This window comes from Haliotis rufescens, unplaced genomic scaffold, assembly GCF_023055435.1.
Source record: "Haliotis rufescens isolate VD_foot unplaced genomic scaffold, xgHalRufe1.0.p SCAF_20, whole genome shotgun sequence".
Taxonomy (NCBI): domain Eukaryota; kingdom Metazoa; phylum Mollusca; class Gastropoda; order Lepetellida; family Haliotidae; genus Haliotis; species Haliotis rufescens.
This window is the reverse complement of record NW_025963891.1, coordinates 6314414-6328058: the sequence shown is the minus strand read 5'-3', so window position 1 is coordinate 6328058 and position 13645 is coordinate 6314414. Positions and strand designations below refer to the sequence as shown.

The following is a 13645-nucleotide window of genomic DNA, read 5'->3' as shown; positions in this document are numbered from 1 at the left end:
AACCTAAATATGTCCCTGAACTGTTTCGAGAATGTGCCATTAATATAATCTTATAAAAATTGGAACATACACTCGTAGATATACGTGTCGTCACTATTTCGCCTTTTACGTCCAATTGAATCCGACTTTGGCAGATAATAGAGACTGATGTACCGCCAGCGTTGACGTTTTCAATGATACAAACAACTGAACGTCAAAAACAGGCTTTACTTCGCAATTGAAACATAATTACATATTTGCACGGAATATCGTTAGAAATAACAAATTTGACCCACCAGGAGAAAAGGGACCCTGAGGGTGCTAGGCTACAATTGTATTGTGACGTCATTAAGAGGGACGTTTGACGTCAACTTACTTCCGTAAAAAAAGGCCATGTGTGCTGACATCTTACTTTTCTAGTTCGTAATGTAATAAAACTTTTTTCAAAACATTTCAGCATACATGTCCCACTTTCAATTAATCAGACAGTATATCTAAATACTTCAATTATTACATAAACAGTTTCATAAACTATTTTAAATTGGACTTTGCAGAAAATGAGTCAAAATGTTTGATGCAATGTATCCCTGTACTAAATATGAATTGAAGCTTGAGATTATTTTGTGTTCCTAAAATACTGTAGTTTTTTCAACATAATGAGAAGTCAAAATGTGATTTTTCATCCAAAAGGTTCACTTGTCTCATGGTTGGCCATAAATATTAAAAAAATATGCAGATACAACTATCTCAATTACGTTACTATAAACCAATGGCTTCATCAGCATAATGTTATTCTATCGATACTTGCGACTGAGTAACAAATACATCTCCCCTGAACCGTGCATAACATCATTGTGTGCTTGTTTCACCTAACCACTGACTACTGTCTGGAATCACAAACTGAGTTCGAAGAAAAACAACATATTTGGTGTAAAGCACTACATCCATTATGTTTGTATCCCGCGTGTATGTGAGTTTACGCGAGTACATCAAGGATATACATTGATGTTTAGTCAAGAGGACTAATAAATGTGTGAGTCTTTATTCAGAAAACTGAGTAGCCCACGACACGATCTACTGTTTGACACACTGGGTCGGGACAGGCCAATATCAATATATAACCCCGATGCAATCCGTCATCCTGTCAAGCACATCAGTTCTCCATGTAATGTCGGTCGATAAATAGACGTCTAATTGCTGCAATGACAAAATCAAGACTGAGTTTTTTTCTCAATGATCAAATAATGTCTCTGGTGTTACCCTCTTTGAGAAATAATGCCATTTGGATTTTCCGGAAATCAAACAGTCCCAGTCCAAATGTCACACACAGTTACAACATTCAAAATGCAATATTCACTGCTACAGGAGGCATTTTTTTTAATATATAACGTCAACGCCAGGAAATTCTCAGTCTAGACTGAAACATATGCTGAAACATATTTTATTGGGAAATAAAAGGCAAAATAGATGTGAAAATTATATGAATGGATCACTGAAATTAATTCTGACACCAGGTGGTCACGAAAATGGCTGTCTTCAAAGCTTATAGGTGTCCTCGTGGATGCACAATTTATATAAAACCTTTTCATGGTCTCTTATTGTGATTGTTTTCTTTGAGTGGTGTTGAGTGTAAATGGCAAGGTCAGATGTGGTAATGTACATACTTGAATGCATTTTGTAATAAGTTCATGAATTGTTTTTGAAGTTTTTGTTTCGTTTCGTTTCGTTTCGTTTCGTCCCAGTCGTGATATGGCTGAACTAATGCTAAAGTCGGCTCAAAAGAATATTCATTAGCTCACTCACTCATTCAATCATTCTTGGACGGTGATTGGACAATCTGATTCCCAGAATATGTCTTAATCAGTCACTCAAAAATCAGATGTTTTTCACAGAAATCAGTTTTAACGATATAAATGAAATTGAATACGTGTTTTACCTTGATAACACATCTCGCATCTGCTTTCTGATTCGCCAAGTTTGCTACACATGGAATTTCTGCTGTTGAGACAGACACATGTGGGTAATTGATTTATGGTGCATGTTATACTCTGGGGAATTTAACATTATAGATGACTGATGTGATAAATTAGCGTTGTATAAGGATATTACAGGTGTCAAATGACTGGTTGATTGTTTACCTGGCAAATATCGGCCTCGGCGTTCTGTATGTCTTAATGATATGTACTTGTCTCTCTCAGTGTCATGTATCAACTCTAACTACTGAATAAACGTTCATTATTGTATTAGCCATTTGCCAATATTTAGCAATGGCTTGGGTGTAATGATTTTCGGAACTTTCCAAGAATACACTGATAGGAGTTCAGTGCACAGTTTATCTCCAACCTAGTTAGTCTCGGACGAATTCGGGTGTAGTGTACTGAACACTCTCTGCGAAGGTAGCAGAGGCTTTCTAGGAGATAATAATGCATGTACCTCACATACTTCTCCACAATTCAACCGGACCATGTGATGAATTAATGATGTATGTGCGCATATTTGGATGAGTTTATCCTGATAGATTGCCTCCTGAATGTGTCATGTTATCAACTGAAAAAACAACATCGACATGAATAATATCAATCAAATCTCACGAGGTCAATGTAAGACCATGTCTTTCAAAGTATATTTATTTCAGCCACGTTTTTATTCGTAGTATATATGTTCGTTTAACTTTGGCTAAACTTGTCAATAATCGCCAACAGCTGAAGGGATGAAGTAAATCCGGCTGGGGTCCATGCAGGTAGCAAAAGTACTGTAAGTCCCCATGGACCCTAGCATGGTGATCTACCTTCAGCTGCTGACGATCTGTAGCCCTTTTTTATATTGTATCGTCATGTATTGTGCTATGCTCTTTTATAATTCCTTACTAGTTTTATATCTTTTTCTGTGATAAATCTAGTGATTTTACTGTCCTTCGTTGACAGGTTTTTAAATCAGTTTAAATATATGTATAATGATTAAATATTGATAGTCACGATATGGCTGAAATATTGCCGATGTGACTTAAAATTTAACTCACTCACTCACTCACTCACGAGGTCAACGATGATTGTAGCCAAAACAAGCACAGAATTGGAGATATTTCTACAGACAGATCAATCTGTTTCAGAAAAAGAATCTGATTGTATCTCAATGTTTCATAATATCTTTCGGTTTGGCATCGTTGGTGTTAAACGTTAACACGTGTACATTATCAGAACAACAGGGGAATGTAAGCTTTCCAACATCGTCTACCTTTGGTGACTGTGACCGAGGATGCATTGTTACGGCGACAATGACGACCCCTGAAACGGGAGTCATCACTTTACCTTGGAGTCTGGAGATGTAAAACGGTTGTGATGCTACAAACTCATGCACGTGTCAATGAAAAGGATATACTACGTAATGGAAACATAATACATATACAATACAAGACACTCATCAATAGCAACATTATTCCACCTAAATTAATACGACCATCAACATATAGTAACGCTGTCATGTGGGGAGTGAGTGAGTGAGTGAATGAGTATGGTTTTACGCCGCTTTTAGCAATATTCCAGCAACAGCTTCACACATTGTACCAATGTCGGGAATTGAACCCGGGTCTTCGGCGTGACGAGCGAACGCTTTAACCACTAGGCAACCCGACCGCCCCGTCTGTCATATGGATACACAAAGCCAATGTTATACTATTAATTTCATACTTCAGCAGGCATAGCACATCCATGAAGGCACGGATACATTAGAATTACACATGAGTATATTATGGGTTAATCAATACGAATATTGTATAACCGACATACATGTATATGTAATACATATGTCACATACGAGAAAGGGTTTCTCAATACAAATACTATATATATTAATCAAATGGACTAGTAGATAGAGTACCTGCCAAGATAGGGGAAGGTCGGCGGTTCGATCCCCCGCCGCGTCATTTCAAAAGACAACACGGTTAAAAGACGTAATTCTGTTGCTACCATGCCTGGATCTCAGTATTAAGGGGATTAAAACAAGGCCTGGACGATTCGGAGTTAGTATACTGTGTCTGAGTGGGGTATCAATGTTAATCTGCAGGATGATATCTCAATTGGCTAGCACTACAAAACCGGGGTAAATACGGGCTAGCACAAGCAGTCAGACACACATGCACGTCTCTATGTAAGTGCCAATATATCAATACAATTGCAAAACCACAGATACCAAAGATAGAGAAATATAGCTAACAAATGAATGCATCGATAGAAGTGCACATCAGTACGGGAATAGACAGCACGTTGAACTGCCAACAGATACATATATAACACACTGGTACGTGTGTGTATGTATGTATATATATATATATATATATATATAGAGAGAGAGAGAGAGAGAGAGAGAGAGAGAGAGAGAGAGAGAGAGAGTGAGTTTAAGAATTTATTAATACTGAGAAAGAAACCAAGGTAAAGCCTTAAAGGGGTTTGTCTGACACCTCCCACTACCCCTCACTAGGTGACGTGAGTACATTTGCTAGCTAACGCAACCGAGCGTGACAATAGACTGGGCTACCGTCTTTAAGGACAGCGTAAATAAACTTTGAGGCAATCTTCTATAAGCATTTCTGAACACTGATTGCTTACCCGTGATCTATGAAGATTTCGATATTTCTTCAACCTAAACAAACAGACAAAAAGAACGCTTGGAGCTCACAAGGTGTCATTACTAGTATTTGGAAATACCCTGAAAGTATCCTTAGCCAACAGTTTACATGGTGGACACATGCATGATCATCTTGTTTTAGTACAGGTACTATCTGTTTTTAAATAATAGTTCATTTTCTGAAGCATATAAACATTAAGATGACTTTATTTTCAAATGATTGGTCGCCCAATGAAATGCTCACATTTTAAAACCTTGTAATCTTGTAACCCTTGTAAAATCAGAATGTCAGCCTCTAATACACCTAAAGTAAAAAATAAAAGTTTGATGTACGTCATGATTAAATATTTACTTTGGGTTTCAGTTCTGAAAATCCGGTTATTGCATGTAATTCCTACTGTATTATTTCAAACAAAAGAAAAGTCCCGCTTTTAGTCGATGCCTGATAAAAATATGTAAGTGTTGCCGAAACAATTTTATTAGTTGGACATAATTTCATAATCGATGGAGGGCACTTCCAAATTTGACGCATCAGTGACAAAATGATGTCGGATGCAATTCCCGATTTTCACTTGTACCATATGTCCCCGTGTTTTTCAGGTGAACAATTGACTTGCTTTTACATATGTAAGTGACGCATGCTACAGGTGAGACAGGATACGCTCACCGTTTCGTGAAAACCTGTTATCTTTACTATTTGATAATGATTCATAAATACATGCTCATGATATTGTCGAAATCGTGCAATCGACTCTCCTTTCCGCAGCGATTTCTAATGAACATTGATCAGCGACTGGCAGTCAATCAGAACCCTATTAGGAAATTGGTCTCATGGGTGCACTCACACATGGATCAAAGATTATTCTATGAATGTTAATGTTTTTCGTGGTTATTGTCATTACAGGTACAACATATAGAAATTTGTACACACAATAGAGCATTCCATTATCCAAACTGTAGTTATGCTTGCATCAACACATCAACATTAATGGGAACCACTGTATATATACAGATCCTGTTTATTATTCATCACTTGTATCAATATCATCCAGGTTTGCACATCATGAGACATACGACGTTTACGTGCACGCTGTGTCTAACTGGGATGTACAAGAAACAAGAAGGATTTCCCTTGAATTTGAAACTTCATGGGTTGTGTTTTCTGTTCTTGCTGTTAACTGTCAAGGGTCAAGATGACCACCATATACATCAACTACACAACGACATCATCAAAAACAACAACCCAAGGGTAAGACCTGTCAAGAACAGCAGTGATGCTGTCACGGTCTCATTACAACTTAATCTTCTCAGCATGTCCGATTTTGATGACGTGACTCAGACAGTAACAGCTAATGGTTTTTTCTTTGTGACCTGGAAAGATGAGTTCCTAACTTGGAACGACAGCGAGTATGGAGGGGTCAGTGAAATAAGTCCTGACTATGGGATGGTGTGGAGACCTTACATCACTATTCGTAACGTCGTGGATAGTGTTGAACCCCTGGGACTCGACTTCGGAATCATTAAAGTGACAGCCAATGGAATTGTGACTTGGTTGCCTGGAGATACCTTCAAGATTTTCTGCCTAATGGATGTTACTAACTTTCCTTTGGATGAACAGATGTGTACTTACATTACGTTAGACTGGGGACATAGTCTAGATGAAATTGATTTAAAACCGATCAATAACTCTATAGGATTGGACCTGTTTAATGCTAACAGCCAATGGGATATCATTGACTCATCTGCTCAGAGAGTGGTCCTTGAATACATCGGCAAATCATCTTCACTTATAAACTTCAATATGACACTGAAGAGAAAGCCATCCCTGGTGATACTGACAATTCTCCTGCCTGTCTTGATGCTGGGATTAGTGAATGTGATGGTGTTCCTCATTCCTGTGGATTCCGGAGAGAAGCTGTCCTTTGCCATCACAGTGCTGCTGTCTTTTACGGTATCGCTGTCTTTCGTCACTGGACTGCTGCCTAAGAATGCTGACAGTATACCCGTATTTACTATCTTTATTATTGGCCTGTTTTTAACTAGCTCTATCTACGTGTTTCTGACCATCTGGATCGTGCAAGTGTTCTATCGGGACGCTGCCATCAGGCCTGTTCCTTCCTGGATGGGGCGTATAACAAGGGCCTGGGAGAGATGTTTCTGTGGCACTCCTGCTGTTGGAAACCAGGAGACGGTGCCACAGGAAAGGATGTCAAAGGAATCATGGAATCCCCCATCAATGACCTGGATGCGAGTCAGCAGACTGGCTGACAGGGTTTTCTTTTGTTTCTTTCTCTCGCTGTTCATCATGACAACGGTGATTGGTTTTCTTAAGATAGCACATTTCTAACATGCCAAAGACATGTAAACCCAGTAAACTGAATGGCACACATCCTTGTAATAATAAGAACCTTATCATATTTGTATTGACGCATCCATATGTCACATACTCAGTGTGTTACATATCCATCACTGTCTTCTGTAGATGTATCACTGTGTTATATATTCAAGACTGTGTCTTCTATTGAGGTGTCAGTGTGTTACATATCCATCACTGTCTTCTGTTGATTTATTAGTGTGTTATATATTCAAGACTGTGTCTTCTATTGAAGTGTCGGTGTATAACATATCCATCACTGTCTTCTGTTGATTTACACTGTGTTATATATTCAAGACTGTGTCTTCTGTTGAAGTATCAGTGTGTTACACATTCAAGACTGGGTCGTCTGTTGAAGTATCAGTGTGTTACATAGTCAAAACTGTGTCCTCTGTTGACGTGTGCTTCATATTCAATGATTAGTAGTATGTTGACGTTTCAGTGTGTCACATGTCTTCTGTTGACCTATCATTGTCTTACATATTCAACATTGTGTCGCGTGTTGACGTTTCCATATGATACCATGTTCATTCTGTCTCCTGTATCTCATGCTTTTCGTAATGGAGAAAGATAACCCTTTTCATATTGATAAGAAACCTCTGCACAAAGCACAGTCGATTAAACGTTTCCGACTACACCATGAGCATGTGTTTATGAATCACTATCAAGTAGTCATCATACCAGATGTTTGCTAAAAGGTAAGAATACCCTGCCCCACCGGTTGCACCCGTCACAAACACATGCAAAGGCAAAGCATTTGCTCGCCTGAAATAAACGGTAACATTTTGTGCAAGTCAAAATAGCGAATTGCATCGTATATCATATTTGTCACTGATCAACTGATCACTTTGTCAAATTTGGGAATGTCCTCAACGTGTCTAACACAAACCTTTTGAAAGCTTAACTGAATCCTTGAATGTCGTTACCCTGATCAAACAACTTGGGCAAGAGTCGAATGGCAGCTTTGAAATCCTCAAAGAAAGAAGATGTTTGATTGTACCTCAAAAGTTGCGAAGTGTAAACACTTATATTGTAACCGTGATCACTCACCGCTGGCTGTGTCATTAAATAACATTCAATAATTCCTGTGTTGTCTATTAACGCAGTGTGACCCATTCCACAAAGCGATCTTAGCACTAAGGTGGTAACTACTCTGCTTTACCTTCAACTACCGTAATGACAAAATGGTTGCATATCGACATGTTATTGATCGAGTTTCGCCACGCATCTATTCTGCGTGAACTGGTAAGACGATCGTGCAAATAATAACTCTTTAAAATGATATCATAACACATACACTATTCGAGGGATGATTTAGCACGGGGTAAAGCTGCGTGTCACACCAATCAATAAAATCCATTAACTGGGTGGTATATTTTTTAAAGTAGCTTGTGTGATATTAACATCGCATTATGACAGTCTTAATATTATTACCAAGGAAAAGATACTTAAAATTTCTAAAAAAATGTGATAGTGTAGTCTGAAAACTATACCTCAAATCCATATACTTCTCGTGTAGTCTGACTGGATAGCGATTCGGAAAATCAGTGTTTGGTTCAGCTGCTATCGTTTTCAGTGCAAGAGATTTGTGTTGGAAGCCTACATTATTTTCTTGTCTTTTATAACGAAACTGAAATTTCATGGAAACAATTGCCCATTTCAACGTCCCTTTTTCACATCTACGTCTAAAATTTACACTGAAATTGTGTAATGACACCGTGATTTACATAATGCCCTAACAAAGTATTTATCATCTAACATACTTATATACTTCTCTGGTTCTATAGCAGACTTGATATCCTTGTAATGGCCAAGGAAACGTGAAGAAGATATACTATCATGTCAGTTTTGACTATACATATCCGGACATTGGACACCCAATTCGTTTTGCCTTTGTCATCAAGAGCTTTCAGTAGTTTTTAACATTGGTAAGGATATCTTTGCGGCTCCATCCTCAGTAATTTTAACCAATATTGTGTGATTCGAAGTTGACTTAATACATGAATGGGATAACGTACTGTTTCACCTAAAATAGCTTTGTTGGAAGCATATTTTTCAACCATTAAAAAGCGCTTAAAGTAGGAAGCACGTACTTTTTCAATAGCGTCATTATATATTGCGCCCCATATTCCTGCCCCCTTTAGCAAGATTAGAAGCTGAAGAAAAGGATACATGATATATTTTGCTTGAAAAGATTATAGATAGGTATAACTGCTTTTGATGGTTGCGATGCTAATTGTTTTCACGCAACTGACCATGATAGTTTAGATGATAGCGTCAGGCCTAAATATTTATAATAAGTAACAATTTTTAGGCGATATTACCATATGTCCATTTTTCATTTTTGGAAATGATTCCTCCATTTCTAATAAAAGCAATTACATTTGTTTTTGACAAATTAACTTCCAATAACCATCTACTGCAAAAAAGAATGTAATACATTCAATTGTTTTTCTAGACCATAAACAGAGTATGAAAACATTAAAATATCATCAGCAAATAGAAGTAACATCAAATCTCTACTAGCTTGTGTGACAAACACACCATAATGTTATTCGTTATATATTTCTGTGACGAGCTCATTAATGGAATAAAATACACAAAACTGGACTTAATATACACCATTAGCTGTTAAGAAGCATATCTATATCTATCTCTCTATCCATCTATCCATCTATCCATCTATCCATCTATCACATACATACACACACACACACACACACACACACACACACACACACACACACACACACACACACACACACACACACACACACATACATACATACATACATGCATACATGCATGCATACATGCATACATACACGCATATGTGCGTGCGTGCGTGCGTGCGTGCGTGCGTGCGTGCGTGCGTGCGTGCGTGTTCCCATGTACACTGGTTCATAATTCCAGATTGTATGTATGCCCCAAATATTGCAAGCATATCGTTCTCTTCCAGAAGTTAAATCTTCACATAACTTTCTATATCCAGTTTGTCAATGAGGGCGGAGAAGAATTCATTTCAATCATTTAGAAAATATTCACGTGATGTGATGGTTCGGGAAGCTATCTTAAGGGAGTATATGCAATACCTAAGATGAGGATACGTACGTGCTAGTTTCCATAATACATGTAGTTTACGTTAAGAGTGAACTGACCTGTATCGGACCAGATCTCCTCTCAATGACAGTCTGAGTTTCCACCTACCTTCTTCATATGAGGATATTGCATCACATACAAATATTCCAGTACTGATAAAGTTCAAAATGACATTTTTAAGGTTATATTTACAAGCAGTTAATATCATTGTGTCACATATGCAAGCGCTGGTTTTGATATTATGAGCATTGACAAAGGCTAAGTATACACATATAATATGTTTCAAAGGAGAGAAGCATGAGTTTGTACACAGTCTTCCGAGGAGTAGTAGCCTGCATTTGTCTATGTATCCTGTCAGTGTCCACAATCCAATGATTGCTATGTTTGAATCAGTTGGGGATTTTGGTCTCGACCTTGGATGGCTCTGGCATTCTCTATCTGAATCGTCTCTTTACCACGTATACCGCTCAGGAGCTCACACACATACAAGCTGGTAGAGAGAACCATTCGGTGCTATATTTTAACACATGCAATGGGGTGGAGATCATAACTATTTAATCCTACAGATTTGAGTGGGTTTACTGTGCGCCTTGCGTTTTGGCAACATCGCACTATCATATTTGTACATGTCAGTTCAGTGTTTGGAATCTGATGTTTTATTAGGAACACTATCCAGTTCAAATTTAAAGGGATTATGTTGGTATGAAGTCTACCTGTAATGTCAGGGGGCCAGAATATGTCATTGGAGATGACAGTCTCATAGTAAGAAGAGTCAATATTTACTTCTATGGTGAAGGTCTCAGATGTGTCGTAATGGCGTCATGTGTTCATATGCAATTTTAATAGTAAAGCCCTATGCTAGTTTATACTCTTATCTCCTCCCCATGAATCTATGTGAGGGAGGGTTGTGTTACATCTCCGTTACCGCCATCACAGGATTCCTCACCGTAGCATGTATTCAAGTCTCTACCAGACACATGAGAGATATCAGGAGCAGTGATTCACGCCATTGTAGGTAAGATGCCAAAACGTCCGCCTTTGACACATAGTAACTAGATCTACCCTTGACGTGAACAAAGACACTGAACTATGTCCCCGGGGCATTCACATTTCATAGTTGCATTTCAGGATATTGATTAGCTTCTAATCAGTAGGCATGTGGGCCATATTGACATTCACTCTAGGACTAATGTATCTATCAGCTTCAATTCAGTACGTAGTATGTGTGGGAGAGAATAATACATAAAGAAATACAGAATGTTCGAGGCGCTTTCTGCGCAGTCATTACATTTGACAGGTCTCAGAAGAGTAGAACTACAGTCTGTTTGGAGCAAAATGACACAGATGAATCGTTAATGTCCTCACAATGAAGTAAAAGTCAAAAGAACCTTCGAAGCAAACTATTACCAAGAATGTGAACTTTAAATGTTTGGATTCCAATATTGTTACCATGGAAGCGTTATTGGCCTAAAAATAAGACTGAAAATCAGGAGCGTTTTCTTAAAGGAACTTACCTTCGGCAAAATAGAATTTCCTTTTTTCGACTTACACAATAAATGTATTCATTTACATGATATAATCAAGACATATCCATTCTTAAGAAATGAACTTTTGTTAAGTGATGTATGGCCTTTGCCATTTGCTGTTATCAACTCAACCTAACATACAAAAATTTTGAAAATATACTCTTTGTATCATAGAGCTCTACAACTTTAAGCATCAAATGGCAAATGTCCTACTGTTACGTTAAAAGTGATAAATTGTTATAGGATTGATATTTTATGACAAAAGACCACTGTTGTCATGGTACGGATCTAGAAAAAAACCACAGACATGTCAGCCATTCAGTTGACCCGCCCCGAGGTCATTGATGAGGACTGACATGATTCATTCAACATCATTTTAGTCGTGATAGAGTGCCCTCGTTTCCCACAGATGAAGTGCCAAAAAAACATTTCTCCCAGGCCCTTGCCATACGCCCCATCCAGGAGGGAACGGTCCTTGTGGCAGCGTTTTGATAGAACATCTGCACGACCCATGTGCTCAGAAACACGTAGACTCATTACAAACAGGCCAATAATTAAGATAGTAACCACGGGTATACTGTCACCGTTCTGAGGCAGCAGTCCAGTGACGAAGGTCAGGGATACCATGAAAGACAGCAAAACTGTGATGGAGAAGGACAGCTTCTCCCCAGACTCCACAGGAATGAGGAACACCACCACATTGACTAATGCCAGCTTTAGGACAGGCCGGAGAGTTGTCAGTAACATCGGTGAAGGTTTTCTTAACATCTATTAAAACAGTGGCCATCAAGAACAACACTTGCAGATTACGTGTTTAGGATATTCCATGGACTGTTTTGGTGAAAGGAGGCTAGACCTATAGTATAACTAATTGGTTTTATATTAACTTCATCATGTCCAACATGTCCAATTTAATATAAAGTAAGAACTGTCCTGTTCATCCAAAGGAAAGTTGGTTACATCAAATTGGCAGAAGGTTTTGAAGACTTTTCCCGACATCCAAACCACAAATCCATTAGCTCTAACTTTTATGATCCCAAAGTCGATTCCAAGAGAACCAAGACTAGCCACCGTGTTCTGAACACCTATGCTAGTTCGCCACACCATCCTTTTTCACTGTCACTTCCATACTCGATGGTGTTCCAGGTTAGGAACTCATCCGTCCAGGAGACACAGAAAAGCCCCATGTCAATGTCTGAGTAACTTCAAACTCAGACAAGGTTGAATTTAACAAGACAATTATGGTTTTACCGATCCTCACAGGATGGATGATATTGGTTATTGTGTTTGAGGATGGCATTGTGTAGTTGATGTGGACACTACGCAGAAATAGATACGAGTGATGAATAATACATAATAAATAGGAACTGTTTATATACACTGGCATCGATTGTTTCGATAATGGAATGGTATATGGCTTGCACAAATTGTTTTTCTGTGACTAATACGACATCCAAGTTCTATTAAATGACAATTATGATCACTTACACCTGAGTGAATGCATCCATTATATCAAAGAATAGATTTATATGAACCAGACAAATACAGTGTATTGTAGTAGTACTGATGAAGTGCCCGTCACGGATAAATATTTCTTATGCTTGTCTTGCAAGTTAATTAATGTTGAAAAATAAAATTGCTCTCCCCAAAACAGCTACATTGCTGCGAGATGTTTTTCGGAAACTATAACTCTGGGTCATAATTTTAGATATAAAATATCTTGTGTTAGCTCTTCTACTTTATCTTCTGTTCGCTTATCCAAAAACAACACAAAGGAGTGAATAAATTTGATACAATTCACTGATCTGCTTTGTCATTTGGCATTCTAATTTAACCTTGATTGAGCAATGTTTATAACATGCTGTCCCATTGATATAAAACCCTCCCTCAGATGTCAACAGGCACACTGGCACTCAACAGCGACCTACGGGGGGCATTTCTTCACAGGCGATCGTTGTTTCGTTTCAAGATCATCAGTAAGAAACGATTAACCTCAACACGTAGCAACTATATGGTTTATATGGTTTCTGTTTAGGTATGTTTC

At 38.2% G+C, this 13645-nt stretch overlaps 1 protein-coding gene across 1 annotated transcript; it reads left to right on the top strand.

The window, feature by feature from the left end:
* The first annotated feature begins 5654 nt into the window (after window positions 1–5654).
* Window positions 5655–8025, top strand: LOC124150437 (neuronal acetylcholine receptor subunit alpha-6-like). The gene has a single exon (XM_046522471.2). It carries the CDS (start codon window positions 5666–5668, stop codon window positions 6947–6949), a length of 1284 nt encoding a protein of 427 aa, XP_046378427.1. The 5' UTR covers window positions 5655–5665; the 3' UTR covers window positions 6950–8025.
* The last annotated feature ends 5620 nt before the right edge of the window (window positions 8026–13645 follow it).

Coding starts and splice junctions, on each gene's coding strand:
- LOC124150437 (XM_046522471.2), top strand. CDS start 5,666: ATGAGACATACGACGTTTACGTGCACGCTGTGTCTAACTGGGATGTAC.